General features: G+C 42.1%; 1 protein-coding gene across 1 annotated transcript in view; it reads right to left on the minus strand.

Annotated features, from left to right (window-relative positions):
• Positions 1–8,777, minus strand: part of LOC108576371 (phosphoinositide 3-kinase adapter protein 1) — a 40,840-nt gene extending 32,063 nt beyond the window's left edge. Inside the window, exons 1-5 of the mRNA XM_017939344.1 lie at positions 8,713–8,777; positions 7,758–7,810; positions 3,070–3,535; positions 2,432–2,626; positions 1,807–2,081 (exon numbers count right to left, since the gene is read on the minus strand). Of these exons, the coding sequence (XP_017794833.1) occupies positions 1,807–2,081; positions 2,432–2,626; positions 3,070–3,535; positions 7,758–7,810; positions 8,713–8,777 (1,054 nt within the window). The remainder of the gene's footprint in view (positions 1–1,806; positions 2,082–2,431; positions 2,627–3,069; positions 3,536–7,757; positions 7,811–8,712) is intronic.
• Positions 8,778–15,578: the final 6,801 nt, after the last annotated feature.

Consider the following 15,578-nt stretch of genomic DNA (forward strand, 5'->3'; position numbering starts at 1 on the left):
TTGTCACAGGGTACTAATGCTTTTTAATAATCCTGAATAATTCTATGTTGATCCTGCTGATGAACCAGCTGTTTCATCTCCTCGTTACGAGCACGGGGACGGAAAGAAGCTGGAAGCTTGTTTGGTTTGTTGATTAGCTCGGCTTGAAAGTCTTTGGAAAAGTGTGCCGTGACTTAAAGGTCCCTCTTAATTGCTACGAACCTGACTCCTGAATCACCAGCTTAGTTAATCCTTTCGCAACGTGTGACGTACACGTATGCACGTCATGGAAAATTGCTCTTCGCTCGCGGACGCCGTATATGCACCGCGTATAACAGAAGTACGTCAAATGATATTTTTTCAGATTGCCGCGTTAATTAAATTACTTTTCGTTGAAATTTTCATTCGTTATGATTAATATTAAAATTGAAACTTGTGTAAAAAAATTTGTCTCCACCTGAACCACACTTTTCGTTAAAATTTCTATTAATTTTACAATTGTCTTCGAACGAGTGTCTAAGGAAATTCGAATAAAGAATAAACCTTCGCCAGAAAAATATTTCTCTCGAAAGAGGTCCTTTCTCGCAATTCAGCGAAAGGGTTAAAAGGGTAGTTTTCCAAAACTCAAGCATCTTCCGACAAAAATGTGGCGTTGCGACAGCAAAGTAGGGCTTGAAATAGCTTACAATTAATTCAGAATTCCTGCGTTCGTTCGCCACAGCTGTGCACTTCGGCACGATGCAAATACGATCGCGAAAATCGATCGGCGGAGGGTCAGAGACCAGAAGGGTCGAGCGAAGTCGCGCGGATCTCCGTCTGATGGACGGAGACCGAGTCGAATTCGTAACGAGGCTTTTGTACGTGATTCGAACCGGCCATGCGGGCGCGTACAAGCCGAAATCTGGCCCGTGGGAACACTCGTAATGATTCGCGCGACGATTATTCATCGACAAGCAGGAAAGAATGGATTTGCCGAATATTCCACCCCGTGAGAATCACTAGGGACCATTCGCTCTTTCATCTTAATCCATCTGCCTCCTTCGAGCCGCTCTTAATCGGCCAATTAAGTCTCGTTGACTGATTCATCAATATATCAAAGCGGTCTCGCTTCTAGCGGAATAGTAACTAACTAGCATGCCGCTCTAGCTCGAGAGTAGCGTCGTACAGGGTGTTTCAAAAGTGTGTAAACTGGCAGATCTCGTTGAAATCAACGAAACTGTCTTTGTGAACGTTTGGTGGAAGATTGGCAATTTCAGAGATGATTCGGGATTTGAGTTCGTTCAAATCAACGTTTTGAACGGCTTAACACTTTATCCACCGCTAGGTATTTATTAGCTTTTCGGTACTCGAGGGTTGTTGACCTCTAAAATCGACGGTTTACAGATCAGAGTGATCGGTCCCTCGTTTTTCTTTGCTGAATTTTTGGTAAAATTCCTATTTCACGTTCGCTTGTTTGTAAATGGAGAGTGACGTCTCTGTTACGAGCGATATCACACCATTTCCGCGCAATAGCCAAAACCAGCCAGAGTCGGTCGGTCAGTGAGCGGCCACTTCGACCAGATAAAGTGTTAAAATGCACCTTTTCTAAGCAATTGTTCGTCTACTTTTGCAATTACTCTTTGACGAAAGCGTGAAGCAGGTGCTCGAGACAGATTAGCTTCCTTTACGGTAGGTTGTACAGATCGTACCAGTGGTTTTGAAACACCCTGTACACGGTTCTCGATCGGTTCACTTGAGGATCCTTTTCAGAATTCATTTTCAGCTGGCTGTCCCTGATATTGTGCTTCAATTGACGTTGATTCGTGCCTCGTTCTTCGTTCTACTCACCCCTACTGGAGGAACTGCGGTGGCGTCTGCGTCTAGACCTGCTGCAGGACCTCCCCTTTCGATCCTCCGCGTGGACACCGTCCACAGTGTCGACTGGTGCCGGTGGTGCCATTGTATCCGGTTCCACCATGACTGTCGACGATTCTGCCTGCCTTCTCACGTTGTCTCTGCTCGAGGAGCCGCGATCTTTGCCCAAGAACGTGCCTATCGAGTGCCTTCTTCTGCCTGCTGCTGCTGAGCCCGGGGCTGGCAGGGTGGAGGAGAGGTTGTAGTACCTAGAAGTGGAGAATTGTGTCAGTATCGAGGTGGTAGTAATTTCAATGTTGAGTTTCTTTCGGTAGCTTAAGAGTAATTTATTTTTCAATAATTTGGGAATCATTTATTTCTTATCTAGGGAATTGTTATACAGGATTTCTTATCTGGAAATTTTTCATCCAGAAAATCCTATTCTTAGCTATTTTCGCTAAACTAAATGTAAATATTAATGTCAAATTCATATTTTTCTGAGTTCATTTGAAATGGGCTAAGAGTTATTTAATAGTAATTTTCTGTTATCAGTGCTAATTTATTTTGTGAAGAGTTTTGGAGATAAGATTGAGGGATTGTAGGGAGCTTCGCCACTGACCTAGCATCATCGACTCCAACGAACACTTCACTGGAGTCTCTATCGTCATCGTCGTCGTCGTCGTCGTCGTGTTCACGACCATCTCTAGCCAATCCACAGTAAACCATATCATTGGACAGAAGTTCACTGGCGGATTTCAGCACGGTTCTCCCTCGAACTGGCCTTCTTCTGTCGTTCTCAGAGTGCGAGTGTGACCTGTTGAGAATGAGTAACCTTGTGTAAAATCGAAAACCAATCATTGTACGCTCAAATTAGATTTTTTATCTCATCACCTTCTAAAATAAGAAATAGATCTCTCATACTAGAAAAAAACTTTTAGAAAGATTGTAAATTCCAGAAAATCATAGTAGAGCACTATCAGAGGGTCTAGGGATTACTATCTTTCATCTCATTACCCTGAAAAATAGAAAAACGTAACTCCCAAACTAGAAACTAACGTAAGGAACCAATAACAAAAATGGTTACAAAAGGAACCTTATAAAAATCCCCAAATTCCACAGAATTAAACAAATCAAATCCTGTATACCGGAAACTACATAATTTTCATTCCATCGTACTCCAAAATAAAAGCTAAACTCCCAAATTACAAAAAACTTTTTACTAAAGAAAAAATCCATGCAATCAGCACAGCTACCAACCTGTGAGGCAGATACGGCGAGGGTGGAGCAACGTCAGACGGTCTCGGATCTCCCTTGAGGAACTGTTGCGTCCTCTCGTTATCAGCATTCGCGCTGACAGATCTGAACAGGTTCCTGAAGCTCCTCCTTTGATTCGCCGAGCTTCCATGAGCGCCGTTTCCACAAAGAGGTGTCCCATTTCTAGAGAGCATCGGAACACGTTCCTCCGTGGGCGTCGAGGGCGTCGAGGCGCCCGAGGCGCTGCTCCTGTTGCTCTCCTGTTGCATCAGGGTGCTGTTCGTGGAAGCTGAGACGACGCTGGCCGACGAGCTGGTGCCCATCTTGCATGGACGTCGACGGAACAGGGCCGTCAAGCCCGTCGGGCCCTTCGAGGGCGGTGAGAACGCGACGCTCGTTGTCGACGCAGGCGTCGCCGACGTGGACGACGACGTTGCCCCGCTCGACAGCGAGAAATACGACGGATTGTCTGTGAACATGCGGACCCAAGCTCATAGAGTGAACCGGAAGCTCGTTCGAGGACTCTTTCTCGTTATTCCCCGGTCGTTCTAACTCCTTCTCATCGTCGTTTCATCGATCCAAGGTTTTATACACGTTCGACGAAATCGAGGAAAATTTCTTGGGAATCTGTCGACGATTTTTGAGGTGTCTTGGATATATGAAAGGTTGGAGGATTTTAGAAATGATTTGATACGGGAGATGACATCTTCTTTCTCTTCTATCAGTAAGATATATCTTCGATATCTTCTATCTTCGATTTTTAAATTACAAACAGTGCTTTGGTATAAATAATCGAGGTGTATATTAAATTCCTCGATTCTGAAGGATGCTTCGAATATTCCTCTATATATCAGACTACTGCGAACACATCGTTCAAAAAATGAACCACAGTGGTACTTCCAGAATGGAGGAGTCTCGACGTCACTTAGATCACCAAACTTGATTCCAACGATAGATCGAAGATCACTTGAGAAACACGAATAATTCTTTCATATCCGGCGCATGGTAATCGAGGAGCAGTGTTTTGTTTCTCGTGGTTGAAAACAGAAAAGGGGGGAAAAGTGATTCGCGACCAGACGAACACGAGGTCCACCTGAGACTGCTCCGTCACAGAGAGATACACCATGCCTATAGGACGCCATGAACGATTCGAATGGTACTTGAAAGTGGGGGGATGGACCGGACGTGGTATTGTCCCCCACCCCATAAACCAGAAGCGAAGAACGAGGCAGCCGTACGCGGCACCGGAAGTCCGCCAGCGTCGTTCACGATCCGCGCGTTATTACTCTTCGAAGATGAATCGAGCTCGTGCTGCGACGAGAGAGAGAAAGAGAGAGAGAGAGGAAAGTGTGGCGAGAGAAAAGATGGAAAAGAAGAGCAACCGAAGGGGAGATGTTCAACAGACGTGTCTCCTGAGAGGATCGAGTTGTTTCTGGATCGTGGAAATATTTTTGGGACGTCCTTTCGACCCTGTTTTACCATCGGTTGTTTGTGAGAGGAATTTTCAGGGTGAAAGGATCGTTTTTGTAATTTAAAATCGTGGTGCGGTGGAATTTAAGGATTTACAGTTGTACAGGGTGTTTCAAAATGATGCTTACGCTTGTTTTACTTCAATTTTTGGATGGAATTGTATATTTCTTTAAATAGGGTTAAGAAAGAAGCTGAACTCGTGAATTTTTCCTTGGAAATTATTAATTATTTTAATATTCTCAAGTTATACAGGCTGTTTCAAAATATACATTAATTTTTGAAGAGAATTATATTTCTTTAAGTGAAAGTTACGAAACAAATTAAATTCATAACTAGTTTCCTTAGAAAATGATTAACCAGTTTAATATTCTCAAGGTATACAGGCTGTTTCATAAAGATGCTTTAATTTTTGAAGAGAATTGTATATTCTTTGAAATAAAAGTTACGAAGCAAATTAATTCACGAGGTTTTCCTTGGAAAATCATTAACTACTTTAGTACTCTCAAGTTGTACAGGCTGTTTCAAAATATACATTAATTTTTGAAGAGAATTATATTTCTTTAAATGAAAGTTACGAAACGAATTAAATTCATAACTATTTTCCTTAGAAAATGATTAACCAGTTTAATATTCTCAAGGTATACAGGCTGTTTCATAAAGATGCTTTAATTTTTGAAGAGAATTGTATATTCTTTGAAATAAAAGTTACGAAGCAAATTAATTCACGAGGTTTTCCTTGGAAAATCATTAACTACTTTAGTACTCTCAAGTTGTACAGGCTGTTTCATAAAGATACTTTAATTTTTGAAGAGAATTGTATATTCTTTGAAATAAAAGTTACGAAGCAAATTAATTCACGAGGTTTTCCTTGGAAAATCATTAACTACTTTAGTACTCTCAAGTTGTACAGGCTGTTTCAAAATATACATTAATTTTTGAAGAGAATTGTATATTCTTTGAAATAAAAGTTACGAAGCAAATTAATTCACGAGGTTTTCCTTGGAAAATCATTAACTACTTTAGTACTCTCAAGTTGTACAGGCTGTTTCAAAATATACATTAATTTTTGAAGAGAATTATATTTCTTTAAATGAAAGTTACGAAACGAATTAAATTCATAACTATTTTCCTTAGAAAATGATTAACCAGTTTAATATTCTCAAGGTATACAGGCTGTTTCATAAGGATACTTTAATTTTTGAAGAGGACTATATTTTCTTTAGATAAAAGTTAAGAAATCAGTTAAATTCACCAGTTTTTCCATGGAAAATGATTAACCATTTTAATACTCTCAAGTTATACAGGCTGTTTCATAAGAATACATAAACTTTTGAAGAGAACTATATTTTTTTTAAATAAGAGTCACGAAACGAATTAAATTCATGATTTCTCCCTCTGAAAATGATAAACTGAAGTTGCTTACACAGATAAAAAGATACTCTGACCAAATTGGTGAGTAAATACTTCTGAAGAACAGAATATTTGTTTCTTTTACAAAATAAAACGAGATACCAAGAACGCGCTGAAAATGATTGCAAACAAGCATACACTCTTTAAAGATAAAATACATTTGCTAATACAATCTATCCTGTGTCTTTGAGTCATCCTGTACCACAAATTACATTACATTTCTCTAATTTCCTTCCTACTTCTGAAACTCAACATTTTATCACTTAAAACCTCGAAATATCATCGTGGAATCATTTCAAACAATTAAACATCACTCTCCAACAATTCTTCCTCGAACTACTAATCGAAAAAATTCACGTTCCCCGTTTTATCCGAACGCTGAAGAAGTTTCGCGTTGAAGTCGAGGGCGTTAGTTGCTCGAGTTGGTTCGTTACGCAGGTGGAAAAGTTTACCAGGTGGTCGAGCGAATCTTTCCTGCGGAAATGTTTCCTAAATAACGGGATAATGGTATTGTGTATTCTTAGAGAGTTTCACCGTGCACCAATTAACCCAGTTAAAAGTTTCAAAAGCGACGAGAATCCCTTCGAACGAGAAGCTTCAACGCAATTAGCGAACTTCTGCCTCTGTTCGCCCTCCCTTTTCCATCCTTTTCGAAAGCCGCCAGATTCGGCTCCGTTTTTGCCCCGCGTTCCTTCTTTTACGCGAAGAAACATGCGTGCGTGTGACAACGAGACACGGCGAATTAAGGCGCGGATGGATCAAAAGATCGGTGAAATTTGCATGATCAATAGGGAATACGTGAGCGGAGTGCGAGAATCGGAACGAAAACGGTCACCAAATACGATCGCCACCTAAGAATTCCAGTCTCGTTGCTCTGTGCTCGCTGATCGAAATCTGCTCGAACATTCCCGCTCCTTTCCGTGCACTTTTCGAACGTGTTCGAAAACTTAAGTCGCCTTCTTCTTTTAAATTTCTCCACCGCGTTGCCTGCGGAGGCAGCCGCCTTCATCCACCGCCTTTCTCCAGCCGGAAAACGAGGAAGATTCGAAAATATATAAAGACTGGGGAAAAGAATGTTGCGTGTTTTGAGGGAATTATTCTTCGAGTCATCCGCTTTTCGAAGAGAAAAATGAGGAGGACTGGAGAAAAGTGCTGCAAAAATGTGGAGACCGAGAGGAAAAACTAACTTCGTGGTTCCAAAACATTGCTCGTCACGTTCTCTGCTTTTTAAAGAGAAAAATAAAGGTGTTACGAAAGTATGAAGACTGAGGAAAAGATACTTCAAGGTTCCCAGATATTATTCTACATTTCTCGAATAAGAAAGTGAAGCTCGACGAAAGAAGTCACTCAGTTTCAAGTGAAACGTTCCAACAAAAAACAAAGGATAAAGAAGCTCGATAAAAGAGTCGCTCTAAGGACGCAGGAAATCGTAAAGAAAACTGTTCCAAGTGGAAGTCTCCAAGAAAAATAGAAGTAGGAACAAAGGACGAGGAGTATCGGTGAAAAACGGCTGGACCGGGGCTATAAATAAGCGAGAAATTAGAAATTCCCAGCGATCGTCAGAAATAATGTCCTCGACTTCCAGGTAAGTCGATTTCGAGACGTTTAGCCTGCGCGTCGCTGGCTGCGTCAAGGAACGAGAAAGGGGAGAAGAAAGGAAAGAAGAAGGCGCATCGCGAGGGCGGAATACGCGGTAGCCGGGCCCGCGATACGTGGCCCAGGCGCGATTATGCGTGAAACGCGTGACTCGGGTGCGAAAGTGTCCTCGAGATACGTGACCGCGGATTGGTCCAACAACGACCGATGCTTACCGACTGCCATGCTGACCCCTTGCACGAGAAACCGCCGCTGCTCTCCTCCTCTCCTGCAAAAAGAACGTGCATTTAGGTTAGTGTACTCGAGATAAATTGGGGAAACGGAGGAGGAAGTGTTCATTTACCAAAAGTCTGACGTGTTTTGAAAGAGTTTGAACTATACTATTTACAGCGATGCTTGTTGTGAATTTTTCTTTGTCGGAGAGGATAAACTTTTGGTGTGCAGAAAAATTAGGTAAATCGGGAAAGATGTAACTGGATAAGTTACTCGAAACTTTTTAGTCACTGTGTATATTAACACGTGTCGCTAGAATTTTGTTAAATGGAAAAGGATGTTTTTTTGTTGTATGAAAGTAACATACACTATCGGGCAAAAGTTTGGAATCACCGAGCATTGCAATTTGCACAAAAATTTCCAGAAAAATGTCAGCGTCTTTGAGAATTTTTTATCATTCGAATCAATTGATATGAGATAAATTGATAAGTGTAGAATCGAGATAAACTTCAAGTCTATAAAAAATTAGCAGCAGATTTAATATCGATGAAAAGTGGGAGGTGATTCCAAACTTTTGGCCGGTAGTGTATGTGTGAAATCGTATAAACGGTTTTAGATTTTTCACCTGGTGAACCGGGAAATGTGGAATCAAATAAATGCCTTCGTACTTTTCACCCACGGTGTACATTGACACGTGTCACCGATGGTACACGACGAAATTTATCAAACGAAAAAGGACCTTCTTTGTCTGAGTACTTAAGTAAAGCACACTTAAAGGAAAGATTGAAATATCGAAATTTTAAGTACGGAAAAATAATTAATTAAACATTTCCGAAAATAGATTGCAAAAAATTTCTGCCGAACGTTGCAAAGCTTTGATCGACAGTACACAAATACACCACTGGGAGAAACGCAGTAAAATAGAAAAAAAAAGAAACACGGTAAAACTGTAGCTACGATTGAAATGCATTAAAAATATCGGCGAATTCCAAAAGATCCAATTTCTCGCCGAATCTCTCCATTTCTGTTTCCGGGAAAGACAAAACGAAAAATAGGGAGAAGAAGCTGCGTTCGTCAGTCGATCAATCCATCAACGGATTTTCAGAGAAAACCACCCTGCGGGGCTGCGCGCGAACGGAACGAGGAGAGGAGAGAAGGACGGAAAATTGTTGGGAAACACGATAGGAAGACGGCAGACAGGGAGGAGATTTTTCATCCTGTACCGTGGGCGTTCCGGGCTGGTGTTCGATTCAGAAGTCGCGTGTATACCCGGTGCGTTTCATTCATCGCTGAAAATACACGCGAATATTATATTTAGCGCGGACGCGGGGAAGGCGAGTGTCGCGCGACAACCACGACAGGTTTATGGTGGTAGAGAAACGGGATGGAACAGGGGGAAATAGGGATCCGGCCACGGGCCGTCTCATTCACGTTTTATCCGCGCGATATTGGCGCACGATCTTGGAACTCGCTCTCTCTGTCCTCATCCTTCACTTTCCTCTCCCCTCTTTTCCCCTCGATTTTCTCTTTTTCACGAGGAGTTCAACCCTTTTGCGACAGAATCGTTTTCTTTTCTTTGTTTGCTATTTATCTATCTGGAGATTTTCCTGTTTAGAGGTCTAAGTGTCTAGAGATCCATCTATCCAGAGATCTATCTATCTATCTAGAGATCTATTTGTCTAGAGATCCATCTATCCAGAGATCTATCTATCTATCTAGAGATCTATTTGTCTAGAGATCTATATATCTAGAGATCTATCCATCTAAAGAATTATTTATTTAGAGATCTATTTATCTAAAGATCTATCTATCTAGAGATCTATCTATCTAAAGATCTATCTATCTAGAGATCTATTTGTCTAGAGATCTATATATTTAGAGATCTATGTATCTAGAGATCTATGTATATATCTAGAGATCTATCTATCTAAAGATCTATCTATCTAGAGATCTATTTGTCTAGAGATCTATATATCTAGAGATCTATGTATCTAGAGATCTATGTATATATCTAGAGATCTATCTATCTAAAGATCTATCTATCTAGAGATCTATATATCTAGAGATCTATCTATCTAGAGATCTATTTGTCTAGAGATCTATGTATCTAGAGATCTATCTATCTAGAGATCTATCCATCTAAAGATCTATCTATCTAGAGATCCATCCATCTAAAGATCTATTTATTTAGAGATCTATTTATCTAAAGATCTATTTGTCTAGAGATCTATATATCTAGAGATCTAGGTATCTAGAGATCTATTTGTCTAGAGATCTAGGTATCTAGAGATCTATTTGTCTAGAGATCTATCTATCTAGAAATCTATCTATCTAGAGATCTATTTATCTAAAGATCTATTTATTTAGAGATCTATCCAGAGAATGTTTCATTTATCCAGAGACCTATCCAGAGAATTTTTAACTTATCCAAAGATCATCGCGTCAGTAATGGATTACTATCATAACATAATAAAATTGATGGCAAGATCAATTTCTGCGAGTACTCATTGGTCACGAAGGGGTTAATTTATTCCGCAAACTTTTTGTATTTATCGAGAGTTGTCTAGATGGTCGCTAATGAATTGAAATTTGTGAATAAGAGAAAGCGGGAAGAGGAACCTGTCTCTCCGTTGATCCATGCAGAATTTGTATTATACCGAAAGCGCGTGCACTTGTGCAAGTACTACCAAATTTACACCGTTATAAATAGCGGACCGATCCGTATTTGAATTCCCGCTGCTACCTATGCAGAAACAAACAAGACGCCGGTCATTAGAAGTGAACAGTTGGCTCGCATCTTCGCGCTGCATCCTCTGCAACTTAATCAATCCTATTAGCTCGTCGAGGATTAAGGTCGGGGATAATCCTCGGAGATTAAAAGCTCCAGAATAATCGCGCTAACGCGAACCGTATTTTCCAAATCTCCATTCCTTCCGAAAATAGTCGGATTAATGAAATTTTACGCAAAAAATCAAATTTCACAAACCCTTATTCTTTTTTCTTTTCAAATTTTTAAATAACACCTACTTATTCTCACATACATTTCATGTTACAATAGAACAATCAGATTCAGCAGAGATAATACTCCGTTCACCAAATGGTTAAGAAAGAGCAAGCTTCTTCGCTTAGATTCCACAGGCTCCTTATAATTTTCATATTTCTTCAACCCTTTCGCATCTACAATTAGCACGAACAGCGAACTGATTTTCGCCCAACGCTTCGAATGCCCCGCGTTCCACTGAAAAGTCGCGAGGGATCAATTTCTCAACGAGTAGTCTCGTTCGAAGCGGCAAACACGCGACATCAGGAGTCGCGAGATATCTCCTTCGAAGCGTCAAACTCACGACTGCAAGTTGCCAGATACATCTCGTGCAGAGGATGGAATAATTACAAATCTTTCCCCCCCGAGCTATCTCGTTCGTAGATCGGAAAGGGTTAATGGCGGTTTCCCCTGTTTCAGGCCTGCTCAAGGTGTTACCAAGCATAACTATCCCGAGGCATGCAACATGCTTCGTGCGCGTGCTGCCATTAAATTCCCGCGCAATTGTACACGGTGCACGTGCTGACATAATATTCCCATTCTTCGTCACGAGCCGCGAATTCAATCGAATCCTCGCCTTCTTATTAATTTCCTTTCGTTTCTTTTCTCTCTGCTGCCTTCCGTTGGTAACGTATCAACCGGACGGTCTACGGTGTTTCCCAGAAGTATTTACTGGATAGTTTTTAATTGTTTCTAATTTACACGTTCAATCAGCGCGCGATGCTCGTTCTGCCAGAGATTGACGAGCTGTCGGAGAGCCAACGAATTTTAATTACACCGAGGTAAGAGAGCCTCGATACAGTAGTTGCGATCTCGATGCCAAACACGCGAACCCCGTTCGATTCTACCTGGGGAACAGAGGTAGATCGAAACCTGCCGGGTGGTAGCGTAAATTTCAATCCTGGCTTCCGTTTCATCCGACCGAGCCGATTTGCCAGATTATCCTCACTTCTCACCGATTCGTTGGAAAAGTTAGCTGAAAGTCACCGCTCAATTTTCTATCCGGGTATTTCGCGCGATCCTTTCGAAGTTAGAGAGACACCCGGTGTGTTTTTAGTAGGAAATTTGATCGATGGTGCGAAGTGGGACGTTGTCGATCAACTGTTTATTATTTTATAAAACTTTTTAACCTAACCTGATTGTAACATTGTTCGACGTAGGTGACTAGTTTTCCATTAATTTTCTTGGAAACTTTCGACGTGACGAAATTAATATCAATTTCGAATCAGCTCTCTGTCTTATACTGAAGAATTACACTTGGAGCGCAGATTATGGTCGAGATGTGACAGAAAAAGTATTGCATTTTCGGTCAGCTTGAACTTTCAATTGAAATCTGACGATCACAGGGCACAAAATACTTCGACGTTTTTTAAACGAAAGCTGTGTTAACCCTTTGCAATCGAGGGACGACTGAGAAGCGACATCGAATAATCGTCACTGAAATAATTAACGAAGACAGAGAAGAGATCTACGGGCCTCCGTAAACTTCTTCACCACAGTGAAGTAGAGAGTACATTGAGAAAGAAGATCCGATTTGCAACCTTTCCCACAGCAAAGTCACCCCCGAGTGCGAAGGGTTAAAACAACGAACACCCCAAAGTAACACACAGCAATTAAGAAACCCTCTAAAGGTTAGAAAAAAAGTTTCTAAAGACAATCGAACAATAAGCCACCTACAATGCATCTCTCACAATCAATCAACCCTCGAACTCCTGAAAATCCTCATCGAAGACTCCACCGTCCCGAAATCGATCACCCAGATGCACCCTCGAAGTCTCAGCATCACGATCGCTGTAATTTATCATCCGCCGGTGCAGCACAATTACCAAACTTCTCCCCAAACCTATAACTCTCTCTCGTTGCTCCAATGACACCGCTGTATCCTACAAGTTCGTGAAAATTCACGTCCCTCCAGGTGTCCTCGTACCCTAATCCCACTCGGATCGATGGAAATTCGCTTCCTGTGGAAGCTACGCGAGAATTCCGCGCGCGGAGGATCGTCTCTATGTTGGTTGTTGCGGCAACCAGAGTCGCCTGCACTATTTTCGTGCGGCTTCTGTGCAAGCCGCACAGAAAGAGGCAGGGGGAAAGAGGGAGAGACGCGGAGGAACGTGCCAGAAGAGCGAATAACGAGAGAAAGAGAGAGAGAGGACGCCCGCCTCGGGTTATCGTTCCCATGAAAGCTCGAGCACACTCTGATTTACTCCCCTGTCCAAATGGATCAGCTGATGGGACGAATCACCGCGGCTCACTGCATAAATTGTCCCGCGTTCGCTGCAATGTTGCGAGCACCACACACACACACACGTACGGCACACGGCTTTTTCGTCGTTTTCCAGTTTACTGGGAAACGCGAGGAGGAGCAGGCGAGCTTCGTGAAACACGCTTCGTGGAAATGGCCCTTTGATACCTTCATTTCTTTTCTTCGTCCTCCGTTTCCATGCTGTTGTTGATGTTTATATTGTACCTTTTACGTTGCTACACTTTTTTCGGGTTTTTGCTCTTTTGAAGGAGTGTCTTTTTTCGGTTGTTGAAGGATGTACGCGCCTCTGGTACGGTTTTGGGAACGTTTGGTGTGCTTGAGAAAGAAATTTGGAGGATTTTCTGTATTTTTGGAATTTTTAGGAAATCTGTATTTAAGTTACGTTGAATTTTACCGAAAGAGAAGTTGCTTTGGGTAAAGAAAATTGAAACGGAGTTTGATGATAGAACAGCGATGGCCTTGGAATTGTGTTTCTTTTTTCTTCGTTACGTTAATTTCATTCTAGTGCGTCGTATTGTTAGTTTTTCTTTAATGATATCATTGTTAGTCTGATCGTCGTCCTTGTCACGCGTGTCTCCATTGTCTTGTCATCGCGTTGCTTGGATTGCCGCCATTTTTCTCAATATGTGCTCGTAGTTACCGCCATTATCTTTGTATTGTTCTCGCTAACTGTGTAACTAGTCGTTTCAGTTAGCTCGCTCCACCTATATGTATATCCCTCCCTCTGTACACGCGTGTATTCTTCTCGGAGCAGATTTCGCGATTCTACGGTGTGTGCAGAAAGTAGCGAACAAGAAGTTTGTAAATAGGGGTTGTTCGTCATGGAGAATCACTTAAACGGTCCATTACCCTAAATCTCAATCCTACGAGCACTCTCTACTTCGAAAAAGAGCAACGTGAAATTCTCGCGATTAATGCACCGTGAAAAGTAACCGTTAATTCCCACGAGGGCCAGGATAGTATGGCGGATGACTGCCAAACGATTCGGGGCGCTCCAAGAATTTTCGAACGTGTTCGGCATTCTGTGAAAGAACATTCGGAATGTTCTTCCACGTCTTGCTAAAAAATGCCGTTGTATTATGGGAACGATGGTGGAGGAAGAATCGTAGGATCGTGGAATTAAGAGAGTAAGGGATCGAGAAAGAGTGAAGGCGAGAGAGTGGGGAGATAAGGGAGCAGGGAAGCATGAGACAAAGGAGTCGAGGGAGTGAGGAGTGGAGAGATCTAGGAATCGAGGAATTGAGGACTCGAGAGATCTAGGAATCGAGGGATTGAGAATTCGAGGGGCTAAGGAATCGAAAGATCTAGCGATCGAGAGATCTAAAAATTGAGAGATCTAGGAATCGAGAGATCTAGGGATCGAGAGACCAAGGAATCGAGAGATCTAAGAATTGAGAGATCTAGGGATCGAGAGATCTAAGAATCGAGAGATCTACGAATCGAAAGACCAAGGAATCGAGAGATCTAAGAATTGAGAGATCTAGGGATCGAGAGATCTAGTAAAGGAGTCGAGGGAGTGAGGAGTGGAGAGATCTAGGAATCGAGGAATTGAGGACTCGAGAGATCTAGGAATCGAGAGATTGAGAATTCGAGGGGCTAAGGAATCGAAAGACCAAGGAATCGAGAGATCTAAGAATTGAGAGATCTAGGGATCGAGAGATCTAGGAATCGAGAGACCAAGGAATCGAGAGATCTAAGAATCGAAAGACCAAGGAATCGAGAGAACAAGGAATCGAGAGATCTAAGAATTGAGAGATCTAGGGATCGAGAGATCTAAGAATTGAGAGATCTAGGAATCGAGAGACCTAGGGATCGAGAGATCTAGGAATTGAGAGACCAAGGAATCGAGAGATCTAAAAATTGAGAGATCTAGAGATCGAGAGATCTAAGAATTGAGAGATCTAGGGATCGAGAGATCTAGGAATCGAGAGACCAAGGAATCCTCGAACCAAGGAATCGAAAGACAGAGGGCTCGAGAGTCCAAGGGCCCAAGGAACCAAGCAACCGAGAAACGAAGCAAACCAAGCAACCCAGCAATCAGGCAACCGGCAAACCACAGAAACAAAGAACCCTTTCATTCGGTAAGAACACTTAGTCAAGGATGGTAACCAAGGAAGAAGAAAAAAAGTGGCACTCGAAGAAGGGAAGCAAGCCCTGAAGGGGGGCAAAAAAAAGGTACTGTACTTAAGGTGACGGTTCGTTGATTTGCAGATCTACTTAATTTACGTACTTGGTGTTAATTAACGGCGCGTCACATTTAAAGGAACGACCTCGCGCACGAGCTAATGCTCGCACGTCCCTCTGTATAGGGCCACGTGCATCGCCGGATGCGCTGCTTTTTTCATCGCTTGCCAGGTGCCGCATCGCGTACGAGGTGCATAGAACGAGTTAAATGCAGTTCAGCTTGACCCGGCAGCGATCGACGAACTTCTTTTTCACCTTGAGGCAAAAATAGCGCCGCGTTCTAGACACGCCTCTATACGTTTCGCGCTGCTTTGCATGCGAACCTCAACATTCACC

The sequence above is a fragment of the Habropoda laboriosa genome, unplaced genomic scaffold (assembly GCF_001263275.1).
Source record: "Habropoda laboriosa isolate 0110345459 unplaced genomic scaffold, ASM126327v1 scaffold291, whole genome shotgun sequence".
NCBI classification, from domain to species: Eukaryota; Metazoa; Arthropoda; class Insecta; order Hymenoptera; family Apidae; genus Habropoda; species Habropoda laboriosa.